Source organism: Poecilia latipinna, unplaced genomic scaffold, assembly GCF_001443285.1.
Source record: "Poecilia latipinna isolate Pla-1442-1.1 unplaced genomic scaffold, P_latipinna-1.0 Scaffold1754, whole genome shotgun sequence".
NCBI classification, from domain to species: domain Eukaryota; kingdom Metazoa; phylum Chordata; class Actinopteri; order Cyprinodontiformes; family Poeciliidae; genus Poecilia; species Poecilia latipinna.
Window position 1 is genome coordinate 52,764 of NW_015114370.1, and position 21,073 is coordinate 73,836.

The 21,073-nt window shown below is 41.0% G+C and overlaps 2 protein-coding genes across 2 annotated transcripts in view; one reads left to right on the forward strand and one right to left on the reverse strand.

The window, feature by feature from the left end:
• Positions 1 to 2,150, forward strand: part of LOC106965027 (centromere protein P-like) — a 6,009-nt gene extending 3,859 nt beyond the window's left edge. Inside the window, exons 2-4 of the mRNA XM_015060885.1 lie at positions 896 to 975; positions 1,058 to 1,149; positions 1,843 to 2,150. Coding sequence (XP_014916371.1) covers positions 896 to 975; positions 1,058 to 1,149; positions 1,843 to 1,988 — 318 coding nt within the window. The 3' untranslated portion in view covers positions 1,989 to 2,150. The remainder of the gene's footprint in view (positions 1 to 895; positions 976 to 1,057; positions 1,150 to 1,842) is intronic.
• Positions 2,151 to 3,838: 1,688 nt separating this feature from the next.
• Positions 3,839 to 21,073, reverse strand: part of LOC106965029 (semaphorin-3D) — a 42,161-nt gene continuing 24,926 nt past the window's right edge. The window contains exons 6-18 of the mRNA XM_015060888.1: positions 20,474 to 20,564; positions 18,799 to 18,927; positions 18,566 to 18,708; positions 18,162 to 18,276; positions 17,200 to 17,269; positions 15,623 to 15,767; positions 13,250 to 13,472; positions 11,160 to 11,248; positions 9,451 to 9,492; positions 8,795 to 8,952; positions 7,515 to 7,579; positions 6,032 to 6,171; positions 3,839 to 5,349 (exon numbers count right to left, since the gene is read on the reverse strand). Coding sequence (XP_014916374.1) covers positions 4,858 to 5,349; positions 6,032 to 6,171; positions 7,515 to 7,579; positions 8,795 to 8,952; positions 9,451 to 9,492; positions 11,160 to 11,248; positions 13,250 to 13,472; positions 15,623 to 15,767; positions 17,200 to 17,269; positions 18,162 to 18,276; positions 18,566 to 18,708; positions 18,799 to 18,927; positions 20,474 to 20,564 — 1,902 coding nt within the window. The 3' untranslated portion in view covers positions 3,839 to 4,857. The remainder of the gene's footprint in view (positions 5,350 to 6,031; positions 6,172 to 7,514; positions 7,580 to 8,794; positions 8,953 to 9,450; positions 9,493 to 11,159; positions 11,249 to 13,249; positions 13,473 to 15,622; positions 15,768 to 17,199; positions 17,270 to 18,161; positions 18,277 to 18,565; positions 18,709 to 18,798; positions 18,928 to 20,473; positions 20,565 to 21,073) is intronic.

A 21,073-nucleotide genomic window follows, 5' to 3' on the forward strand; every position in this document is an offset into this window, starting at 1 on the left:
TTGTTTTTTATTGAAAGAAATTGATTTGTAAAAAAATTTTATTGCCTGATTTATTTTTTTATTGTCACTTCTTTGAATCATTGTCATATTTGTCCTTAAAATGACAAAATTTCCATTTAGCTTTACATTTTGGTCCATCTAATCGTGTCATTTTTAAATATTAAATAACCAGTACTTTTGCAGACTTTACACCAAATACTTTTCTACTCCTACTTGAGTAAATTCTTGGACGGCTACTTTTTACTTTTACTTCAGTTAATATATGTTGTTGAAGTAGTGCTACTTTTCAACAATTTTTTGGTTACTTTGATGATAACAGAGGTGACGGTACGGACTCATTTCAGTGGTGTACGGCGCCCCCTTCAGGCTGCTTCAGCGCATCGACTGAATATTCAGATGTCTATGATTTAAAGCTGCTGCCGATTAAACCGTCAGTTTGATGGAATCCCCGGAGGCTCCGGGGAGCCTCTTAGTCCTGATTGGTCCTCCAGACATCTGGATACAGGCGCCCTCTACAGGCAGCTGCTGGAACAACAAAACCAGAGCATCATTGTTCAATGATTGTTTGCTATGTTTCATATATGCATAAACTCAATAAATATATTGTAAAAAAAAAAAAAAAAAAACATAATAAATTTAGTGGTTTTCAGCTGATGTTAAATTCAAAATATTTAAATAGTGTGGTTTCTAAATATTTTCTTTTTTGGTTTTGCACTCCTGTAAGATTAAAATCAGTAGCCATAACAACACTGGTATAGTTAGCGATAGTTTTTTCCCATTAATGACTGTTTGTATTTATTTCAGTTAACAAAAATGTTTTCTCAGTTTCACTTTTCGTTACTTACTTTCAGCTGGCTATAATAACTTTGGTTCCAACCTGTTCTTTCTTCTGTAGGAGAAGTTTCCCTCCATCGTGTCTCTTCCTGAAGGCTGCGGCTCAGAGGTCATGACCTTGAATCATCCCGAGCTTCCAGGGTAGAAATCCTCTCATCCTGGCAGAAAACCTCCAGACCCAGAGCCGGTCCGCCTCTGAACTCATCTCCGTTTCTGTTTGCAGCTGCTGCTTCTTCATTTACTGGTGCGTGGATGTTTCCACAGGGGGCGCTGTCACTCCCAAGATCCAGCTGCTGTCAAAGATCCCAGAGAAAGGTGAGAACCACAGGTGATAGGATGTCTACCTGAAGTGCAGATGTCATCGTCAGCCCTGAGTTTTGACTGCAGGCTCCTCTAGCTGCTAACATCGTGGTTCGTTTTGTTTCTGTCCAGTTTCAACTTTAAATTAAAGGCTCAAAATAAATAATCAGAGATTAGTTCTTCTTAACGTGAAATTAATCTGTGACTTACAGATACATTTTGCAGAAATGAGGTCAACGTCATGAATAATCTTGCTGATGAAGCCGCTTCCTACTGACATTCCTAGTTCTTGATTATATTTGCAGTCAGTGTGGAAGGAGGGAAAGTTATTTTTGCGACACCTTAGAACCATGGATCCTGTCATTGGCTTTCTTTAAAACATTATTTATTGTATTTTATGCTTTTATTGTCATTTTGTGGCACTTTGACATTATTATTATTATTTCTCTGAGGTGTGTTTTGTATTTAACGAGTAATTATTTAACGTTTAAAAAATTAACCGTAGTTTTGACAGAGGAAGTTTTAAATGCATCAAAACATTTGAACTTGTACTCTGATTTTTATTTAGCTAAGAAATATCCTTTATGGACTAAAAAATGGAAGGAGTTTTTAGTTTTATACATTCAAAGTCTCTTTTATTGGTGCGTTTCTAAAAGCAACAGGATAGGAACAGTTTCTAGATGCTGATTGTTGTTTGTTTGTGTGCAGCTCTGCAGCTGTTCCCCAGTCACCCAGCAGGGGGCGGCGCTGCTGGGGCTTTTCAGAGCCTGCTGAGGATTCTGGGAACTGAAGCCGCCATTGAGTCCATCATCAGAGCCGTTAGCCTCTCAGAGAGCGACGAACTCAGCAATTAGCAGCTCCAGAGGTTCTGCTGGACCTCTGCTGATCCTGAACCAGAACTTTATTCCCTATTCTGGACGAGACAAATGCACAAGAAGCAGACAAACCAGCAGAACTCTTTGGTCCAAATGTACAAAAATAAAATAAATGATTTCAATAGAAAACACCAGACAGCTGTTTGGATACTCAAAAAGTTTATTTTGCTTTGATTTCCACACCAAGGTTTTAGAAGTCTGCAGGAATCACATAGCTGATGACCTATGACCCTCAGGGTGTGGTGGGCATCATGGGAAATGGCCACGGTTGCACTTAAATTACAACTAATCCTAATTTTTAGACAAATTTAGATCCTTATTCAAAATGAGTTTAAAAAGTTCCTATATAAGGAACCAGCAGATTTAATCGAGTTATAATTTGTAGCTTGCTTCCACTCTACAAGGACATGAAATTTGCTAACTTCTTCCAAATGTTGAGAAGTGTTTGCACCAGGGTTATAATAGTTCAAGATTTTTCATTTTAGTTTCATTTTAGGTATTTTGTTGTGACTTTTTGTTTGTATATAGTTAGTTTTCATTTGTTTTCAGAGTGTTTGCTAATTTCTATTAGTTATTAAATATAGCTTAGTTTTAGATTAGTATTTATTAGTTTATAGTAGTAGTTTCTTTTGGGGGGGGGGGTCATACTAAAGTCTAAGACAGACTCCCATTCTGGAATGGATTATGAGACCAACTATGGAATGGTGATGCGTTCAATGCCTCCAGAGATAATAAAAAGATTAAATTTTCCTGTATGTTAAATCCTCCACTTATCTAGTTATATAACTAATAGATTTAGAAAAAGTCTCTCTTTTCATCTGAATACGAGCTCGGTACCATGTTAGCATTAGCATTGTTAGCATAACAACACTTAGTTGACTGTCACCTAGCAACAGTTGGTGAGCAGTTGAAAAAGGTAAGCTGCCTGAAACAAAACTCAGAACTCCTCAGTTAGAGTTGAATGAACAGATGAATTTATGAGAGAGAGATATGTGGAGACAGCAGAGGAGAAGCCACTGAAGCTTTGAGTCCGCAACATTTTAATTTAATAATTGTTACAAGGTAACTCGTTAGCGGTATTGCTACACAACCTTTAGAAAAAAAAAACACATAAGTTCCAAAACCGTCTCCTAGCAACGGCGGAGTGATACTGACCGCAACCGCGTCAAACTGCAACAGAACTAGTAAATAACACACACCAAAAAAAATCACACAAAACAGTATTAATTTACATCGACTGTTTCATCAAAATGGCCTGTGTGCCACATGTTTTTCTTTGCTGAGGAAAACAGGCAGGCGCTCTAATACCACCTAGTGTATATCTGTGTACATTCCTAAAATATTGAGGTGAAAATTTTCACAAATAACCAGCAAATTTTCCATCAACAAACTCTGTGACCTCCCTGCCCTGTTTTCTGTAAAATCAGAAGCACAGCAGGTCACTTATGTTGGTTCTTTTTTCTTGAGTAAAAACCACCAACTTTCAACAGTCGGCAGCTTCCATCCCATCTAACTGACAAAAACAGTTCTGGTTTGAAAGAATGTGGCACCAGGTTTCAGGATTAGAAACATGTATACATGAGTTTATAAACTCAGGTTTTCAAAAAAGCTTCCACTGGTTTTGAAATAAACATAATTCTAAAAGTTATTTTTTACGTTCTCAACACCTGAAAGGTGCTGAGAACCTGGAGCTCCAACTGCTGCTTTTATTCTGCATCCATCAGCTGAAATAATACTGACTCTCCATCGGCTAGTCCGAGGTAATGTACAAGTTTATCCTGATAGACTGAAACCATAAAGATTAACAAGACAAACACATAACTCATATATATTGTTCACATGTATATTTGAGTTTATTGGACTCTAAATGTCAGATATTGTGGTTTATTCTCAGACAAAACATCATGACTCAGTTTTACATCTGAAAACTCCACAGCTGTAACAGAAAATCAGCTAAAATCTCCTGGAAGGAGAACAGTCTCTTTACATGTTCATGGATCTGCAGGAGCTCTGCATGGCCCACCGCATGTTTTCATGTTCACTGAGGCTTTTATTTCCTCCACAGCATGAAAGAGATCAGAACAAACACCAGTTCATGTAGAAAACAGAGTTTAGATCAATATGAAGTTTATAAAACTGGCTCTAGTTTCTGCAGTTAAAGTTGTGGATAAAAAATGTTTAAGGTTAATGAGGAATAGGTTTGGATTTGTCGTTTTAAAATATGTTAATGAGAAAAGCAACGATTATTTAGCTTATTATGAAATGTTTAATAAAATCCAACAGTTTATAAATTAGAAAGTCCAAAACTTTGGTCCTGATTCTGATGGAAATGGAGGAAATCCTGCATTTATTTTCAGAACAGGAAAAAAAACAGTTTGTTAGAAGGAGGAAAACTTTCTGACTGAATCTCTAACAATCTCATTTATTCAAAAATCATGTTTTCTTTGATTGGAACTTGATTCAGCCAACAGGAAGAGGTTTTAATTGGACTTTCAAAATAAAAGTTTTGTATTAAGATTTTTTGTTTTTAAGAAACTGTCTAGTTTTTTCCAGCATGTTTTCCACAGAAATCAGCAGCAAACAGCAGCAGTAATGGAAACAATATGTCAGGCCTGAGTGAGGAGATTTTTAGGAAAACGGAAACAAAAATCTACATTTGGTTCTAGAAAAAAAGATCAGATTAGCTTCTGAGATATAAGGAAAAACCTGAAGACAAGTATGACCTGATGCATCAAATCCCTTTTTAATATCTGAAGACTGAATAATTCTGTGGAGCAGCTGACGTTGCAGTACTTCCTGTCTCCATGCAGGATCTGTTGTCCTTCAAAAGTCTGAGTCGTCTGGCGGACTAGAGAGGGACTTGAGGCGGGTTGTTCCTCCTGACCCGAGCCTTCCGGTTCTCATGTTTCAGCTTCAGACGTTTCTCCTGCTTACGTTTCTCCCGGTACCACAGTTTCTCGCAGTACTCGTCCACGCTCTGACTGCTGCTCCCCACCATCTGCAGGTTTTTGTAGCTCCTCAGAGGAGACGGCCATGAGTTCCTGTGTGGCGGCAGAGGAGCGGCCTCAGACTGACCCAGAAACCCGGCGGCTCCTCCTCCGGCCGGGCCGGTCCTCAGCAGGATCAGGAGGTCCGGCGGGTTGGGACTGAGGTTCTGCAGGTAGCGGGCCAGATGCAGGCTGCGGTTGGGGATGATGTGCACTCGGTACCGGCCCAGGACCTGGCTGTAGGAGTGGTCCTGACTGGTGCAGGTGTACAGGCCGGCGTCAGTCAGCTCCAGGTGTTGAGCCAGCAACCCTCTCTTCATGCTCAGGAAGCGGTCGTCATCACCGAGAGGGAGCTGAGAGGACCAGACCAGAGGAAGATGTTAGAGTCCAGCTCATTCCACCTTCATGGTGTTTATTACAAACTGTAGGTGAGCTGGACAGGCGTCTCTCAAAGAGGACAAAGGTGTTGAAGGACTGACTACAGGAGGCTGGCAAAACTATCTGATTCAATATGCACTGGCTTCACCCACCCCTGTTACCAGGAAGAGGAGTTATTTCAGGGAGGGAACCCTGATGCCATGGGGACGACATACCAAGGACTAATGGTGCGTTCACACCAAACATGTTATGTGTCCGATGCTTCAAGCTCAACATGTCTGCACTTTGAATGCAGACGCTAGACATTTTGCTCTACACCTAACGTTTTGCACATTCAAAGTCTACGTGGAGGCGCGTCGAGGGCAACATGGTCTTGTTTCACCATATTCCAAATTATTAAATTACCTGTCAGCACAGACTGATCATGAATTTATTTTGGATATTTTAAAATGGCTTTTATTGAATTTCTAAACCACTAAACTACAATCCTTCATTTTAAAGAAAGCTTTGGATCATAACGGCAACATCATTTGATGTTTGAGGAAATCATCTGCAGAAAAAGAGGCTCATCAAACCAGAGCTAATGTGTTGGAGGAGCCGTGGTGGAAGCAGGTAAACGTGTGTCAAAGGTCAGACCTGAGGTGTTGAACTACACACCTGACTGACAGCGTTCTGCTGGCTCTCTGAGCGCTGTACCGTCCAGCGGAGCTCAGCCTGCAGCGACCGAGGAACACACTCCAGGAACGTGGAGTTTCCCTCAACCCCATACACCACCTTCACCTCCACTGAGTCGGAGTCTGACAGGAAAACAGCAAATGAGATGCAGAACATGAAATGTGTTGATCTGAATTTTCCAGTTATCGGAAACCCTACAGGAGTTTTAGATGAAAAAAAAGAAGAAGATATTTTTCACTTAAATCAAATTCAGTTCAGTTTATTCCCATTGTGCCAATTCAAAATAAATGTTATCTCAAGGAAAATTACAAAAGAAATCCTTTCAAATCAATCATATACACATTTCATTTGATCCTAGTTATCAAACAGTACACTCAATTTATTATTTAAACTACGTAATTAAAAAAGTTTCTATCCAAGACGAGGTAGAAAAATTGCTTGCATCGTGTTGTTGACTTTACAGCAATGCTTCATACTGAGCATGCATGTAGCAACAGTGGAGAGGAAAACTCCCTTTTAACAGGAAAAAACCTCCAACACAATCGGGTACAAGCGACCATCTGCCAACTCCGACTGGAGGTTTGAGAAAACAGCAGAATGCACAAAAAGAAACAAAAGAACTGATTTTGATGTTCATGAAAGTAAAAATGTAATAGCAGAAGAGGGAGAATGATTAGGTAACAGCAGAATTCAGGCGTCGCCCTCAATCCGGAAGGAATCACAGCCAGACAAGACGTAATTACTACAGAGGGGAAAACACTAACAAACAGAAATAGGTGAAATAACCGCAAAAGCAGAAACAAACTGATGTATCAGAAAAAGCTGATATACTGACCCAAGTCAAGTTCTCATGATTTACCATCCTGCAACTTTTAATAGACCAGGGGAAACATCTGGGCAACCTGGCCTTCAACATCTGGAGCAACACGAAGGACATGGTGACCTACACTGCTCTGGTTCTGGACCCAAACACGGCTGGTTCAGAACTGTCTAAAGATCTGACCAGTTTGACTACTAACAGCAGCTTCCTAATAATCCAGAGAGATTTGATTACTTTTGTTCTGTCCTGAGCTTTAGGGTTTTAACTCAGGGATCCACGGCTGGGATGTTGATGTTGGAGTCAGTGACTAATGGGAAGTTGGTGTGATAGCAGAGACTGGTCCAGAGGAAGTCTGGATCGCTGGCTATATGGTTCTGTAAGGATGAATACTCAGCTCCTCCCACAAGTAAGATCAATTTAAAATCTTACCGATGAAGATCTCAGTGATCAGACAGCAGCTCTGATCTTCATGAAGAACAAAAAGTCCAAATGAAACTTTATTGATCAGATTGAAACTCAGTCTTTTAAACAATAAACTGGAGATGATCTGATCACCTGGTTGTTTCCAGATCAGCTTCATAATCTGCCCAGATGCTACAAACTAAATGTGACATGAAGTGGATGATGTGGAGTTCAGCTCTTTACCTTCCTCAGTGACGGGACACTGACTCCAGGGGTCTCCATACTTCACATCCTGTCTGCGAGCTCGCCTGATACACAAACACAGATCAGAATATGAGACGAGTTTCTAAAATTCATCATCAGTAGTGTCTGATTAAATCACTAGTGGACTTGTGGAACAGTGTGGGTGAACAATTTTGGTGGTTGGTTTATGAAGCTGGATATTTTCTATAAAAAATTTAAACAAAAGTTGAAAAGGGGAAAAAGCTTCTGGTGCAAATCCTTGTGTTGCATAAATGAGCAAAAAAAGCTTTATGCTTTCGAATAAAGTTTAGTGGAACATATTTTTTCTCTCTTTTATCATTTAAACATTGTGTGGACGCACTGGACCTGCATTAGGTTGACCTTCATTTAACAGGTTTCTTTTTTTTTTTACTTTTACTTAATATCAAAGTAGACAATATACAATGTGATACATGATATTAATTATAGGAAAATAAAATCATGGAACAAACAAAGACAAGAAAACAGAGGGTATTTTGTTGCAAAGAAGAATGAGTATTATTAACCTGAAATGAAAATATTAGTCTCTAAACTCATTTATTGTCCTGAACAACTCTACTCAGGGCATTTTGAGTTAATATATTGTGAAAAGTGTGGTTCACGCTTTCCAATCATGGCAAACACACAGACATCAACAAAAGAAGTTGTTCTTTACTACCAAGTGTTGTGTGCATTAGTAACATTTAGACCCATTTGTACAACTAAAGAAAAGTAGACTTGATTTACTTTATACAAAAATCCTCTTCTGCACCATTAAAAATAAAAATATACGTCCATTTATTTATTTATCTATTATATTTAATTAATTTAATCACTTTTAATTACATAAAAATGAATGTTCAAAAGTCATGAACGGCATCAATTCTCTCAGCAGGTATAACTTGGCTTCCTCTGAGTTGACTTCCTGGAGTTGTTTTCTTTCCACCAGTATCTTCAGCTTTTCTTCTAAGTGACCCTGTTTTAAGCCACTTATTTATTATTATTTTTAACCAAAATCATTTGGTAAGCTTGCTGTGCCCTGGCACTTTAAGCTCAAATCAAGGCAAATTAACTGTTGTTCACATGCAGTATCTTGTAGACCACTAGGGGGCGCCTGCGGACCACCAGTTTGAAAGTTAGAAAGACTGATCTAGCTCTAGGTTACTAAGGAGAAGACTGCCATCTAGTGTTTGTAAATAGAAATTGCAGGTTTAAAATAGGGGACAGCTGGAAACCTCAGTCCTCCCTGACTGAGTCTCTACCTCCTGCTGGTGGGGAAGTATCTGGAGCAGGTCTGCCCGTCCCAGGAGCAGTACGGGTCTCTGGCCAGGCAGCACTCGGCGCAGTCGGACCCGTAGAGCTCACACCTCTGCAGCCCCAACTGGACCAGACCGAGCTCACTGCACACGTACAGCTGCTCCTGAGAGAGGAAAGCACACGAGCACCGGTTCATTACGCTGCTGAGGGTTTAATTCTCCACATCTGTGTTCAGCTTTCTCTCACTTCATCATCCTGATTACTGACCTGAACCCCTCGCTTCCTCTTCCTCTGTTCTTCTTCCAAAATCTGGGATGTTTTGTCTTTTCTAGTTGAATTAGCTGACAACTAAATGTGCTTCTCTCACGTTAAATCGTACGTTTGATTCAAATAGAAGCATTTTCTCTGATACTAAAACCCAAATGCAAGAGGGAAAACAATTGCAACCCATTTAACTCTTCATTTTAATTGTAATATTTTTTTAGCTTCCTCCAGAAAAATAAAAACAAAATAGAACAAAAACCTTTTTCAGTCTCAGTGGTTTAAGTGATAGAACCTCAAGCTCAACTTTTTCTGACTTTCTCAGCAAGTCTCAGCTTGGTTCATTAACGTTCATTTAAAATGGTTTGCAGGTCAAAAACAATGAGAACGTGACACCTACCCGTTTCGTCGACAGCTCCATGCTCAGGATAGGAGTGGGAATCTGTGGGGTCAAAATGTAGGATCACTTATAAAAAATTAAAAATACTAACACGTTTGACTTGATAGCAATAACAACGTGATGCTGAAACACAACAGCAGTTTCAGGTTAAATCATTCCAGCTTTCCTTCAGTTTAAACTGAAACGTGAAACTACATGAAAAACTAAACTTTAATTATGTCTGGTGTCCCACAGGGATGCGAGTTGAGACCTCTTCTGTTCATTACTAACGTGATTAGTTTTGACTAAGGAATTATGACTAATTTTTATTGTTGTACTAATTACATCAAAACTATTGAAGTGTAGTAAGGACATCAATGACTCCAACAAAAAATTTACACACTAAGAAGAAAAAGTCCAATTTGAACCTAATTTGATTAATAATTCAGTATTTGGGGGACGAATTCTCTTTATTCTTGTATCGGTTGCTTTAACATCATGAATTTGAAATGAATCCTTCAAACTATGGCTGAGGACAAACCTGCAGGAATAAAGGCCGACCCGTTGGTTTGACATGGTCCCGCCTGAGTTTGTTTGAGTTTCTTTAACAGCAGTCATCTTTCAGGCGGGCGGCGGTCGAGGAATGCAACATAAAATACGACGACTGACTGCAGGGTCAAGAAAGCTACAGAGATTAGAAATCAAATGAGTCCCTTTCTTCTTCTTCAGAGGCCTAAAGTTTCCACACAGCTCCATTTTTCTGGGTCACTGACTTGTTTCAGTGTTTGACAAAAGGAGTCGGCGACCTTTGACCTCTCCGGGGTGAGTGAAGGACGCAGGGCGGGGGGTACTGGAGGTATTTTAACAGTGATCTGGCTGTTCTCTGGCTCAGCAGAAAACCAGAGATTGGTAGTAACTGGTTACATTTACTTGAGTAACATTTGGGAGAAAAAAGCAAAATCAGGATTATTTTTATTATCCTTCAGTGATTTTATTGTGAAGTATCGCTACTCTCTGTCTGGTTCTGGATTCTCTGCCCACTGTGAGTAACTTCACTGAAAGAAAAACAAATAATGTTCTAATCAAATAAATTCACTAGACATACCTGGAGTTTTTGTTTTTAGAAATTAATTTTTCTTATTTTTTAACTGTTTGAATTATTGTCATTTTGTCCTTAAAATACCAAAAATATCCACATAACTTTATATTTTGGTCCATCTGATGATGTAATTTTTAACCTTTTCACCAAATACTTTTTTACTCTGAGTAATTTCTTGGCTGCTTTTTATGTTAAAGTATTGCTACTCATACTTGAGTAAAATTTGTGCCTATTTTAGCCACGTCTGCAGAAAACTGAGGAACCAGCAGCAGTTTAGACGACTGGACCAGGAAATCAGTTTGTTCCTGTTTTCATCTTTGATAATCATCTTCCTTCACCTAGGTTTGCTCCATCCTTTAAAAAAATGTTCGTCTTCCCTAACTAACATTTCTCACACAGATGAGTTTGGGAAATATGTGCCCTTCCATCTGGTTTTATAAAAATGATGTTTTTCTGGACTAAAATGTCCCTTTGGGAGCCTGAAGAGGGCCTCATGTGGGAGATCACACGACGCACGGTTGGCACAGGAGCACAAGGAGAAACTGGAACAAGCTTTCAGCCCTAAAAGTCCAGTCCAGCTGCAGCGGTCTGGACTAAAAGGCTGAGCCTCTCTGGTTCTGAATAGTCTCACCTGGAACACGGTGAGTTCCTCCAGAATGACCTCCTCTGTCTCCCAGTTGTCTTTGATGACTGACACAGCCTTCACCACCTTCCCATCGTCTGGAAAACATCACAGCAAGAAGAACCCAGATGGTGAAAAGCTCTGACTTGTTAAATAATACACACACATTGGGTCGTAGCAAACTGTCACTGCTTTGAAATTCTGCAGAGAGGCTTTGATTTTGGACAGAAGGTTTTATTTATTTTATTCCATCGCTTTAAGAAATCAAAGCCAAATCAAAGCTCAGAGGAGGAGCTGCGCCTCGAAGGCGGAGCTACGTCCACCCAGGCGTTCTGCACAGCTAAATGGTTGAAGGAATAATATTATAACATGATGTAAAGCTAAAACAGTTGCTATTATGTGATGCTGTTCCTTCAATGTTAAATGTCTCCTGTGGGTAGATGTTGGGACAGCACTGATTTCTTTATATCGAGACGATACTGACTCCATATAAAGACTTGTATTTAATAAATTTCACTTCGTACTTTGAGGGCTGATCAACAAAGAAACCAGGGAACAGAGTTGAAGTTGTAACTCCTGTGCAGCAAGAGCATCTATGGACAACCTCAACGATCATGAATCTGTCAGAAAACTAATAATAAAGAAAGTCATAAAACCACCTGTGTGGGGAGCTGAGAGGTCAGGTTAGCACGTCTCGTCCAGACAGGAGCTTTACTCTCCACGGGTTTCAGGATTATATCAACAAGATATTTCGTTATGAAATATTCCCCCCATCAGATTCCTGGGTTCCTCCCACAGCCCAGAGACATGCGAGTCCTAAACTGGAGTGGTAGCACTGGGGAGCCGTTGACCTCTCTACTATCACTCCCCCAGCTGGGACGAGCTGCTGCCTCTGACGGAGAAACCAAATCCCCTCCTGGGAGCTTCAGAACCAGATGCCCGGTGCCATCTTAAAACACCAGGCTGGATGGATAGAAACTCACACATCCATCCATTTCTATCATCCATCCATCCGTCTGTCTGTCCATCCATCATCTGCTGCTAAATTTGGGGTCATGTCATAGGGACAGAGAGACCCAGACACCTGAGCCACCTCAACCGTCTCCCACCTGGAGGACCAAGCTTCTGCCTCTAAGGGACAACCCAGACACCCTGGAGAGGGACCTCACAGGGCGACCCTACTGACCCGTTTCATGTGACGCCACGCTCTTCAAAACTCTGCCCGCTTCACCATAACGGACAGTAAAGTACAGTAAAGCAGTAAAGCCTGTCAAAAAGCAGACATGTAGTAGCCTGATTGACTCTATTCAGTAGATTTCTCTTTAAAAACGGTCAGTGTGCTGCGCGGTCGGCTGCTCAAACAGACGAGGATGCAAACCAAACTTCTCCTTTCATTGTGTAATGAGGAAAGACACGGCAGCGATGGATAAGCATCATAATGACTGGCAGCTCTCGGATTAACCGCAGATTAGCAGCAAACTCTTTTAACAAGGTAAGAAGATTAACGATCAAATACTTTATAATTAGTATAATTAGAAAGATATGAAATATAGCATTATGGGGAAGGTACATGTCCAACCATTACCACTGTCTCCATGTCCAAATGATAGACCGATCAAAGCTCTGGGAGATGTTCAGCACTTTAAACTGAACCAGAACCCCCTCCCCGACCTGTTGCTGTTTGAGTCCGACACATTAGTCACCATCAGAGCTCCAGAAGAAGATCTCTAGCAAATCCATGAGACATGAACACAAGTGCAGGACATTTTTCTGGTTCTGCTGTGAACCAGAGGGCAGGTTTTATTCAGGCTGTTAATGTTCATGGGGTGGGGTGAAAGGTCAAGGAGAGGAATCCACTTAGGGGAGATATATGGAGCAGCTCTGCACCCTCTCCCCTTCGGCCTGCCACCAGCCACTAAATGACCTCTCATTCATCACAGAACCAGAACCGTTTTATCTGACAGCAGGTTTCTGCAGCTGGAGCAGCAAAGACTACAGATGTTCAAAACGGACCTGGTGAACCTTCACTGACAACAAGCAGAACCTCAACGTGACGCACTGAGTTTCATCCTTATAAAGAGTCTAAGATCCCTCCTCACCTGTCCCCAGGTGTAAGACGTCATACGGTCCGTCCTGAGCCTCCACTCTGTCCACAACGACCCTCTTCAGCAGGTTTGGTGAGTTGACCCGGGTCAGGACGGGTCGGCCGCCCAGAGGCAGGACGGGGTCCCACATCAGCTGGTGCTGCCGCATGAAGCTCACCACCTCATCTGGGAAGTCCTTGGTGGACTTGTGCAGCGCGTCGTACGTCTCACTGGGACACTGAGAGGACAGGCGACAACGTCAGGAAAACGGCAGGACGGGTCCACTTCCAGGAGCGAACAGGTCCGACCAAAACGATCTGGGATGTCAGACTTTAAAGGGGCAGCATTATCTGTTTTGTAGCACATCAAATAACTATGTTACCTTCAGTTGTTCTTGTAAGTCAAATATGACTTAAAATAAATTTGACTTCCTGTCGCTTTAAGCATGGGAACTACAGCCCAGAGGAGGAGCTGGGCCTTGAAGGCGGGGCTAGGTCCAACCAGGTGTTTGGCACAGTTGAATGGTTGCCATGGAGATTAAAGGATTTCTCAAACATGCATGAAAGAATCAAAGCAACATTTCCGGTATGTTACATTGTAGCATCATGTAAATCTTAAAGAAGTTAATTTTCATTGATACTGCCCCGTTAAGTTGTTTTTGCATAAAAAATCCGCTACATAAAATAAAATAAAATAAGTTTTACTGATGTGTCTGTTAAAAATAAAATTCAAAGAACATTCTCAAACTTTTTCTTTGTTTCTTTTTTTAAGAAAATCTAATCATTACACATAAAACCAAAGCAGTGACCAGATGTTAGTTAAATAAAACATGCTTCACTTTGCTGTGATTCTTGTTTCCTTCCTCCTTCGTCGAAATGGAAATTAGCAAACTCATTTCAATTAATCATGTAATTAATTGATTTATTATTTATTACCACAGGCCTACCAATAAAGTACGGTTTGTGTTTAAGCTGTGAACTTATTTTCTAATCTTAGAATTTACCCAAATCATCAAACAATACTCTAGAAATAAGCAGTGAGGGTCAATTCATCTGGTCTCAACCTGCTGATTTGTGCATAAATCAGATTTCCTCTCAGTGAGGAAACATGAAGAGGATGGAGAGATGAGAAACTAAGAGAAGGAGAGATGTATTTGTTGAAGGTGTAAAGCAGGTTAGAGCTAACGAGGGAAGACGAGCCCCCAGCAGAGAAGTGAGAAATGTGGAAGCCATTATTGTCTCTGCGGTGAGTCTCAGCTTCATTCTGCCTGATTCGCTGCTCTCATCGCCGACACGCCTCGCCTCTGCTGCACTCAACCGCGTGATTAAACACCGCGCAGAGCGGCCATGACACCCGGCGCGCACACAGCGACCTCTGACCTCACGGCGGCTGAAATGTCCCAGAGGAGCCGGTGTTGGACCAGCAGAGCTTTCTGAGGTTGGACTCTGATCCCACAGGAAATTCCTAATTTTTCACAAAAACACAAATGCCATCCAGCTTCCAATATATGTGGGATAAGTGATGGAGTGTGAGGCTGAATGTGGCAGCTTAACTCAGAGAAAGGGAAATATGCTGGCGGTTACATGCTGACCCTCGCCGGGGCAGTTCTACCACAACCACAGATATTTACATTAAAATATATACACGGCAAAAAAATCCCATTTCAAAAACAGGGGAAAAGTACAAAAACAGGGTTTATATTATAATATAAACTCATAAGTATGTTTATGAGTTTATATTCTTCTTTTATGAATGTTCATGCATCACTTCAGAGACTTCATACATCAGAATAATTTTTTTTTCATATTTGGTTGATCAGAAAACTGTCAGGTTTCCATGTACTTGCTGTACTTGGTGCTAAATGTGCAAATGGTGGCGAAACAACTTACTGGTACAGGAAAACCGTTTGTTCACCCTCATTGGTAGCTAATTATACTGAGCACAAGTTAACATTTGCTAACTCTCTGCTGCACTGCAGCACTAAGACCCGCCTCCTGGCTCTGATTGGTTGTTTCTAGACGTAGGAGCTAGATTTTGTTCACAGATTATCTGTCTCATATGATATAGTGATAGTTCAAAGTTACATCCTGCAGCTTTAAAAGTGCTTATAAATTAAGTTGGCTTCGGTTTTTATTTTTTTGCAGCTTCAGTCTTTTCATGTAATCCCACAGTATCTCCTCTGTTGTTGAGATTGGATCGCGGCGCTGCAGGACACCCTGGGGCGGTTACCTTCCTGAGAACGGGAGTATCTACAGAGAGATGTGTTTTCCCATCTTCCTGTTGGGCCTGTGAAGTGACCTTCACCGCCCTGCAGGGTCACCAGCTCCTGCCTGATGGCGGCTGGGAAAAGCAGCAGTTATCTTCCAGCTGTTGGTGTGTTGAACTCACCGTTCCGGGTCTGGGGTACGGGATGCGGCCCTTGTACTCAACCCAGCGGTAGTCGGGTCCTTCTCTGTGGGCAAATGGTCCGTTGAAGGCGGCGCGGATGGACGCCATGGAGTAAACGCACACAGCCGATCCCTGGAAGATGGAGCTGTGGAGAGAGAGGACCGACCGGTTGATCAGCGGGCGATCGACCGTCAAACCGGGAAGAAACAAAACAGCAAGAAAATCTAAAATTAAATTGTGTTATTTACAAAATGACGATAAAAGGAGCAACAGAAGAAGAATAAAACTAAAAGAAGAAATTATTAAAGTTTAAGTCTGTAACTTTTTAAAAACACATATTTTTTACATATTTATTAAATCTATCACCATGTGGTGACAGTTTGTTATGAGAGAGATAATATGTGCAAAAAAACTGCTTTAGAAACAACCAATCAGAGTCAGGAGGCGGGTCTTGGTGCTGTCAATTATTATCAACGTGGCAATGCAGCTAGCATAGCCTGTCATGAATGCTAGTGCTAGTTAGCATGGCCACTGATGGTGGCAGATAAACACAGATGACGGCGTTTATCCGCCATCATCTGTTTCTCTGTCATTAGCTCTTATAGCAGCGAGTACATAAGGATTATTGGCAGCGCTAAGACCCACCTCCTGGCTGAGATTGGTGGTTTTTGTTTGGGAGCATTGCATTTCTTCAGACCACAGTAGTAGCTCAGGGAGGCGATCAATTTTTCAAAGATTATCTGTCTCATAACAAACATGGTGACAGTTTTGACAAATACGTAAAAAACAATTTGTGTTAAAGTTACAAACTGCAGCTTTAAAGACGAAAAAGAGGAGGGAGTGGAAAGAGAGGCTATGCTTTTCTACATCAGGGTTAGAAAAACTCAACCTGCTGGGCCCCTACACCTTTGACCCCAGGCACCCACCCAGACCTGACCTCTGACCCTGAACTGGGAGGGTGTGCACGTGCCAGCCAGGCGGCGGGAGGTCAGATAATCTGCAGAAGTTTTTTTAGCATGTGAAGCTCACAGACTCCAGCTGGATTAGACGATTTTATAACTAGATTAATCAAAACACAAATGGGACGAAAACTGACAATTTCACTAAGTACGACTAAAAACAGCTGATCACTTCTGATAAAAACACTGTAGGAAATTTGATGTAATTGTTAAAGAACCATTTCATTTCTATTTTCAGGTTTAAAAATGAAGAATATTTATTTATTAATTTTTTGCAAAAATGTAATGGGTCGTTGTTTTCTATCTTTGTGGAAAAAGATATGCAGGCTAAATCCTGCATTTGTTATTGTATCTATATTTTAAAAAGGTATTATGAGACACTGGGGAAATGAGTCATCCTCCTATTTCTTATTTTTGCTTTTTTATTCTGTGTTTTTCTTTCATTTATGATTTTTTATTATTCTTTTTTGTTTATTATAGGGCTTGACTTGATTTAGACTCAGTTTTCAGACGATAACTCCCTCCATCTCTCCATTTCAGCTCGATGCACCTGCTTTCATTTTGTTTTAGAAACTCTCCAGTTTTTATGTCCTTGACCTGATCGCAGCAGTTTCTCACCTGGAGGTGGTGAAGACGCCGTAGATGGTCGGGTTCTGAGGATCCTTGGTTTCCAGAACAAAGATGTCCTCTAAAACAAAACGTACAAATCGAGACGCAATGTTTTATCACTTTACGTTCTCCATAAATTAGTCAGTTGAACTCAGTTTATTAAATGTTCATTTTTAAAGACAAGCTCAAAAAAATATTCAACACAAAATATCAAAGAAAACAAACTTCAAGAAAAGTGAGAATCCTGAGTTTTCTTTTAGCGTTCTGAAAGATAACGTTAAATATTTTGTAAAAAATATGCGGGGGCAGCAGCTTCTGAAGCTGCTGCCCCCGCGACCCGATCCCGGATAAGCGGAAGAAGATGGATGGATGGATGGATGGATGGATGGATGGATGGATATTTTTTTAGGTATTTCTTTTAAACTGTCGCTATGTTGTGGCAGTTTGGTCACAACATAACCTGTGAAAATAATCAAGCTCCTCTGCCTTCTAGAAACAACCAATTAGAGCCAAGAGGCGGGTCTTAACGCTGTCAATCACCATGTTGCGTGGCGCTGCTCATCCTGCTCCTCCTCCCACCTTGCTCTATGCTACTGCAGCTAGTACAGCCTGTTGTTAATGCTCAAGCTAGTTAGTATGACTGCCTACGACGATGGATAAACGTTTTTTCTGTATTTCCACCACTACACAATTAGCAGCCAGTACATGAGGTTCATTGACAGCACTAAGACCCTCCTTCTGGCTCTGATTGGTTGTTTTTGTTCGGGAGCGATTAATTTCTTTAGACAACAATAGTCGCTCAGGGTGGAGCTTTAGTACATCCATTTTTTTCTCAGATTATCTGTCTCATAGTAAACTGTTACAATATGGTGACAGTTTTAACAAATATGTAAAAAAATATATATTCTTTATAAAAGTTACAAACTGCAGCTTTAGTGGAGTAAGAAGAGTAAGGAATGGGTCGGCGTTACCGAGCTCATCGAAGTGAGTATCAACTCCCGACGGGCCGGGAACAGAGCAGACTAATCGGGCTTTCAGGAAGGTGGTCCAGCGGTTGATCAGACTCCTCTTCCCACCAACGTCATTCTGCAGGAAGGAGAAACAAATATGCACTGAAAGACTGATTATAAAACTGAAACAGGAAGTTGTTCAAGGCCTAAGCAACGAGGAGTTTTAATGTCTGAATGATTCCAGGTCAGAGCTGCATGAAAAACCTCCTAATGGACTGAAAAGGAACGAAAAAGCAGGAAAAATCAGAGCAACTGTTGAAGAGAAAGTATGGCTGTCTTATTTAATTAAAGAAAAACTGCATCGGGGTTTTATTGAAAACATTTATGATCCTTCTAATATGGCTGCTGACTGGAGCGTTGTTTACCTTGCAGACCCGAGCCACCCGGCTGTAGACCCTCTGGTCCCACTGGCCGGCCTCCACCGCCTTCTCCTTGAAGAAGAAGTAAACTTTATCGTCGTCTGGACTGTGAGTGTCAGGGATGGAGAAGGAGCCCACAAAGTCCGGCTCTGTGGGGGACAGGAGGCCTTCATGTTGGAAAACCGATGCATCCAGAGCTAGAATGAAGAAATGCATGATGGGAAGAGGCAGCTGCTCACCGTTGAGCCAGTTGTGGTCGCAGGCCTCGGTGCGGATGTAATGCTGACTGCTGCCCTGAACCGAGGTGCGGAAGATCGCCGCGTTGGCCCCCATGAAGTCGACTGAGGTTCCTGCGTAAAGTTCACCATCTGAGGGGAGAAATGACAAGGTCACTGCAGGGTGAAGGTCACTGCAGGGTGAAGGTCAACGCAGGGTGAAGGTCACTGCAGGGTAAAGGTCACTGCAGGGTGAAGGTCAACGCAGGGTAAAGGTCACTGCAGGGTGAGGGTCACCGCAGGGTGAAGGTCACTGCAGGTTGAGGGTCACCGCAGGGTGAGGGTCACTGCAGGGTGAAGGTCACTGCAGGGTGAAGGTCACTGCAGGGTAAAGGTCACTGCAGGGTGAAGGTCACTGCAGGGTAAAGGTCACTGCAGGGTAAAGGTAACTGCAACCAGGGTTCTAATAGTTTGGGTTTTTCTTTATTGTTTAGTTTTATTTCCCTGTTTGTATAACTCAGTTAGTTTTAGAGTGTTTGCTAGTCGCAGTCATTATTATTAGTTAAACATTTCTTAATTTGGATTTTTTTTATTTACTAGTTGTAACAGTAGTTTTAGTTTTTCCAGACTTTTGTTAGTTTTCAGGTGCAAAATTCATAAAGACCAAAGTATTGTGAATATGTTTACATCAAATTGATAATTAATACTCAACAGAAGACTCCAGTTTTCTGTGCATCAGAAGAAAAGCGACAAGCAGTTTGTTGTTTCAGTAAAGGAGTGAGTTGCAGAAGGACATCCAGATGAGGACAGATGCTTCGTCCAGCTGTGAAATCTCCATGAGACAACACGAAGCTCCAGCTGACCCCCGGGGTCTCGGTCAGGAGGATCCTGTGTTTAGTGAGTTTAGTGAAATAACTCCAGGGACCACACACACCTCCGCTCAGCGCTCAGCCGGCGGGCGATGGGCTGCTTAATGTCAGCAGAATATGGAGAGAATGACATTGTGAGGTTGTGAGGACCAACACTGTTATAGTTAACTAAAACAAAAAAACATTCTCCTAATCTTTTCTGGAGACAAAAATGCAGAAAGACTCCTGACTGCGGCGCATCGGATCATTGAGTCCCAACCAGCGTTAACAAACAACAAAACCTGAAATTAGGAAAACATTTTCGTTAACTGAATAAATAAAAACGGTAATTAATGGAGGAAAGGACTATAACTAAGTGGAACTACATCATGTTAATAATACAAACTAAAACATACTGAAATTATAGGTATTATATCGCTTGTTTTCATGTTTCTGAATCTATTTATCAACCTTTTGAACTGATGTGAAGTTACAACACAAGCAGTTTACGTCAGCTATAGCACTGCATACTCCTGGCGGCGCAAAGCGGCTACAGCAACAGTTGGGAGAAAACGCCAGAGTCAGTTTGTTGTTCAGCAATAATTAATTAAAGTTTTTGAAAATGGTGTCTTCTGTCGAGTATTTATAGCCCCATCAATGTAGACATAATCACAATCCTTCGGCCCTTTGAATTCTGCACCTAATAAAGAACAAACAAAAACTAAACATTTAACTAATAAAAACTAATAAACCCACTCTAAAGTTAATTATTACAAATTGAATGAAATTAAAAATCACAATGAAATAAAACTAAGCTATAGTGAAAAACCCAGAGGACAGGTGCGTGGTACCGGTCAGCCTGGCGGTGAACGGCTCTCTGGGACTGAAAGGACATTTTCCGCGTCCCGACTCGACGGCGTGGGACAACCTGAACCACGGCTCCTGCAGGACGGACACAGAACAACGGCGCACAAAGATGAGCTCTGGCTCCATTTGTTTCACATCAGAGAAAAACAAAGACAATGAAAGTTTACAGAAAATAAAAAGGAATTTCGTGTTTCTTTGCCAGCGATTTAAAATATATATATTCTGCAGGATTTCTTTTGTATTTCCTGTTAGTTGCTTTGTGAGATTTTCCACATTCTTTGCATTTTTATTGAATTTTCTTTCTGATCCCATTTAAGTTGCATTATTTTGTTAAATCTGCTCTTGTTTCTGTAACTGTTAATTACTTTGTTTGCTATTTCATACTCTATATATTTGTTTGTAAAATTTCATTTTGCAAACACAATACTGTAAAAGTAAACAGAAAAAGTAAAAGTAAACAGAAAAAGTATTATATATTTTTCTTGATTGTAATATGAAGAATTAGTTCTGTACTATTTGAAGAATCTATATTTCCAACTGTTTGGAAGCATTTTAAAAAAATTACATTTAATTTACTGCTGTTT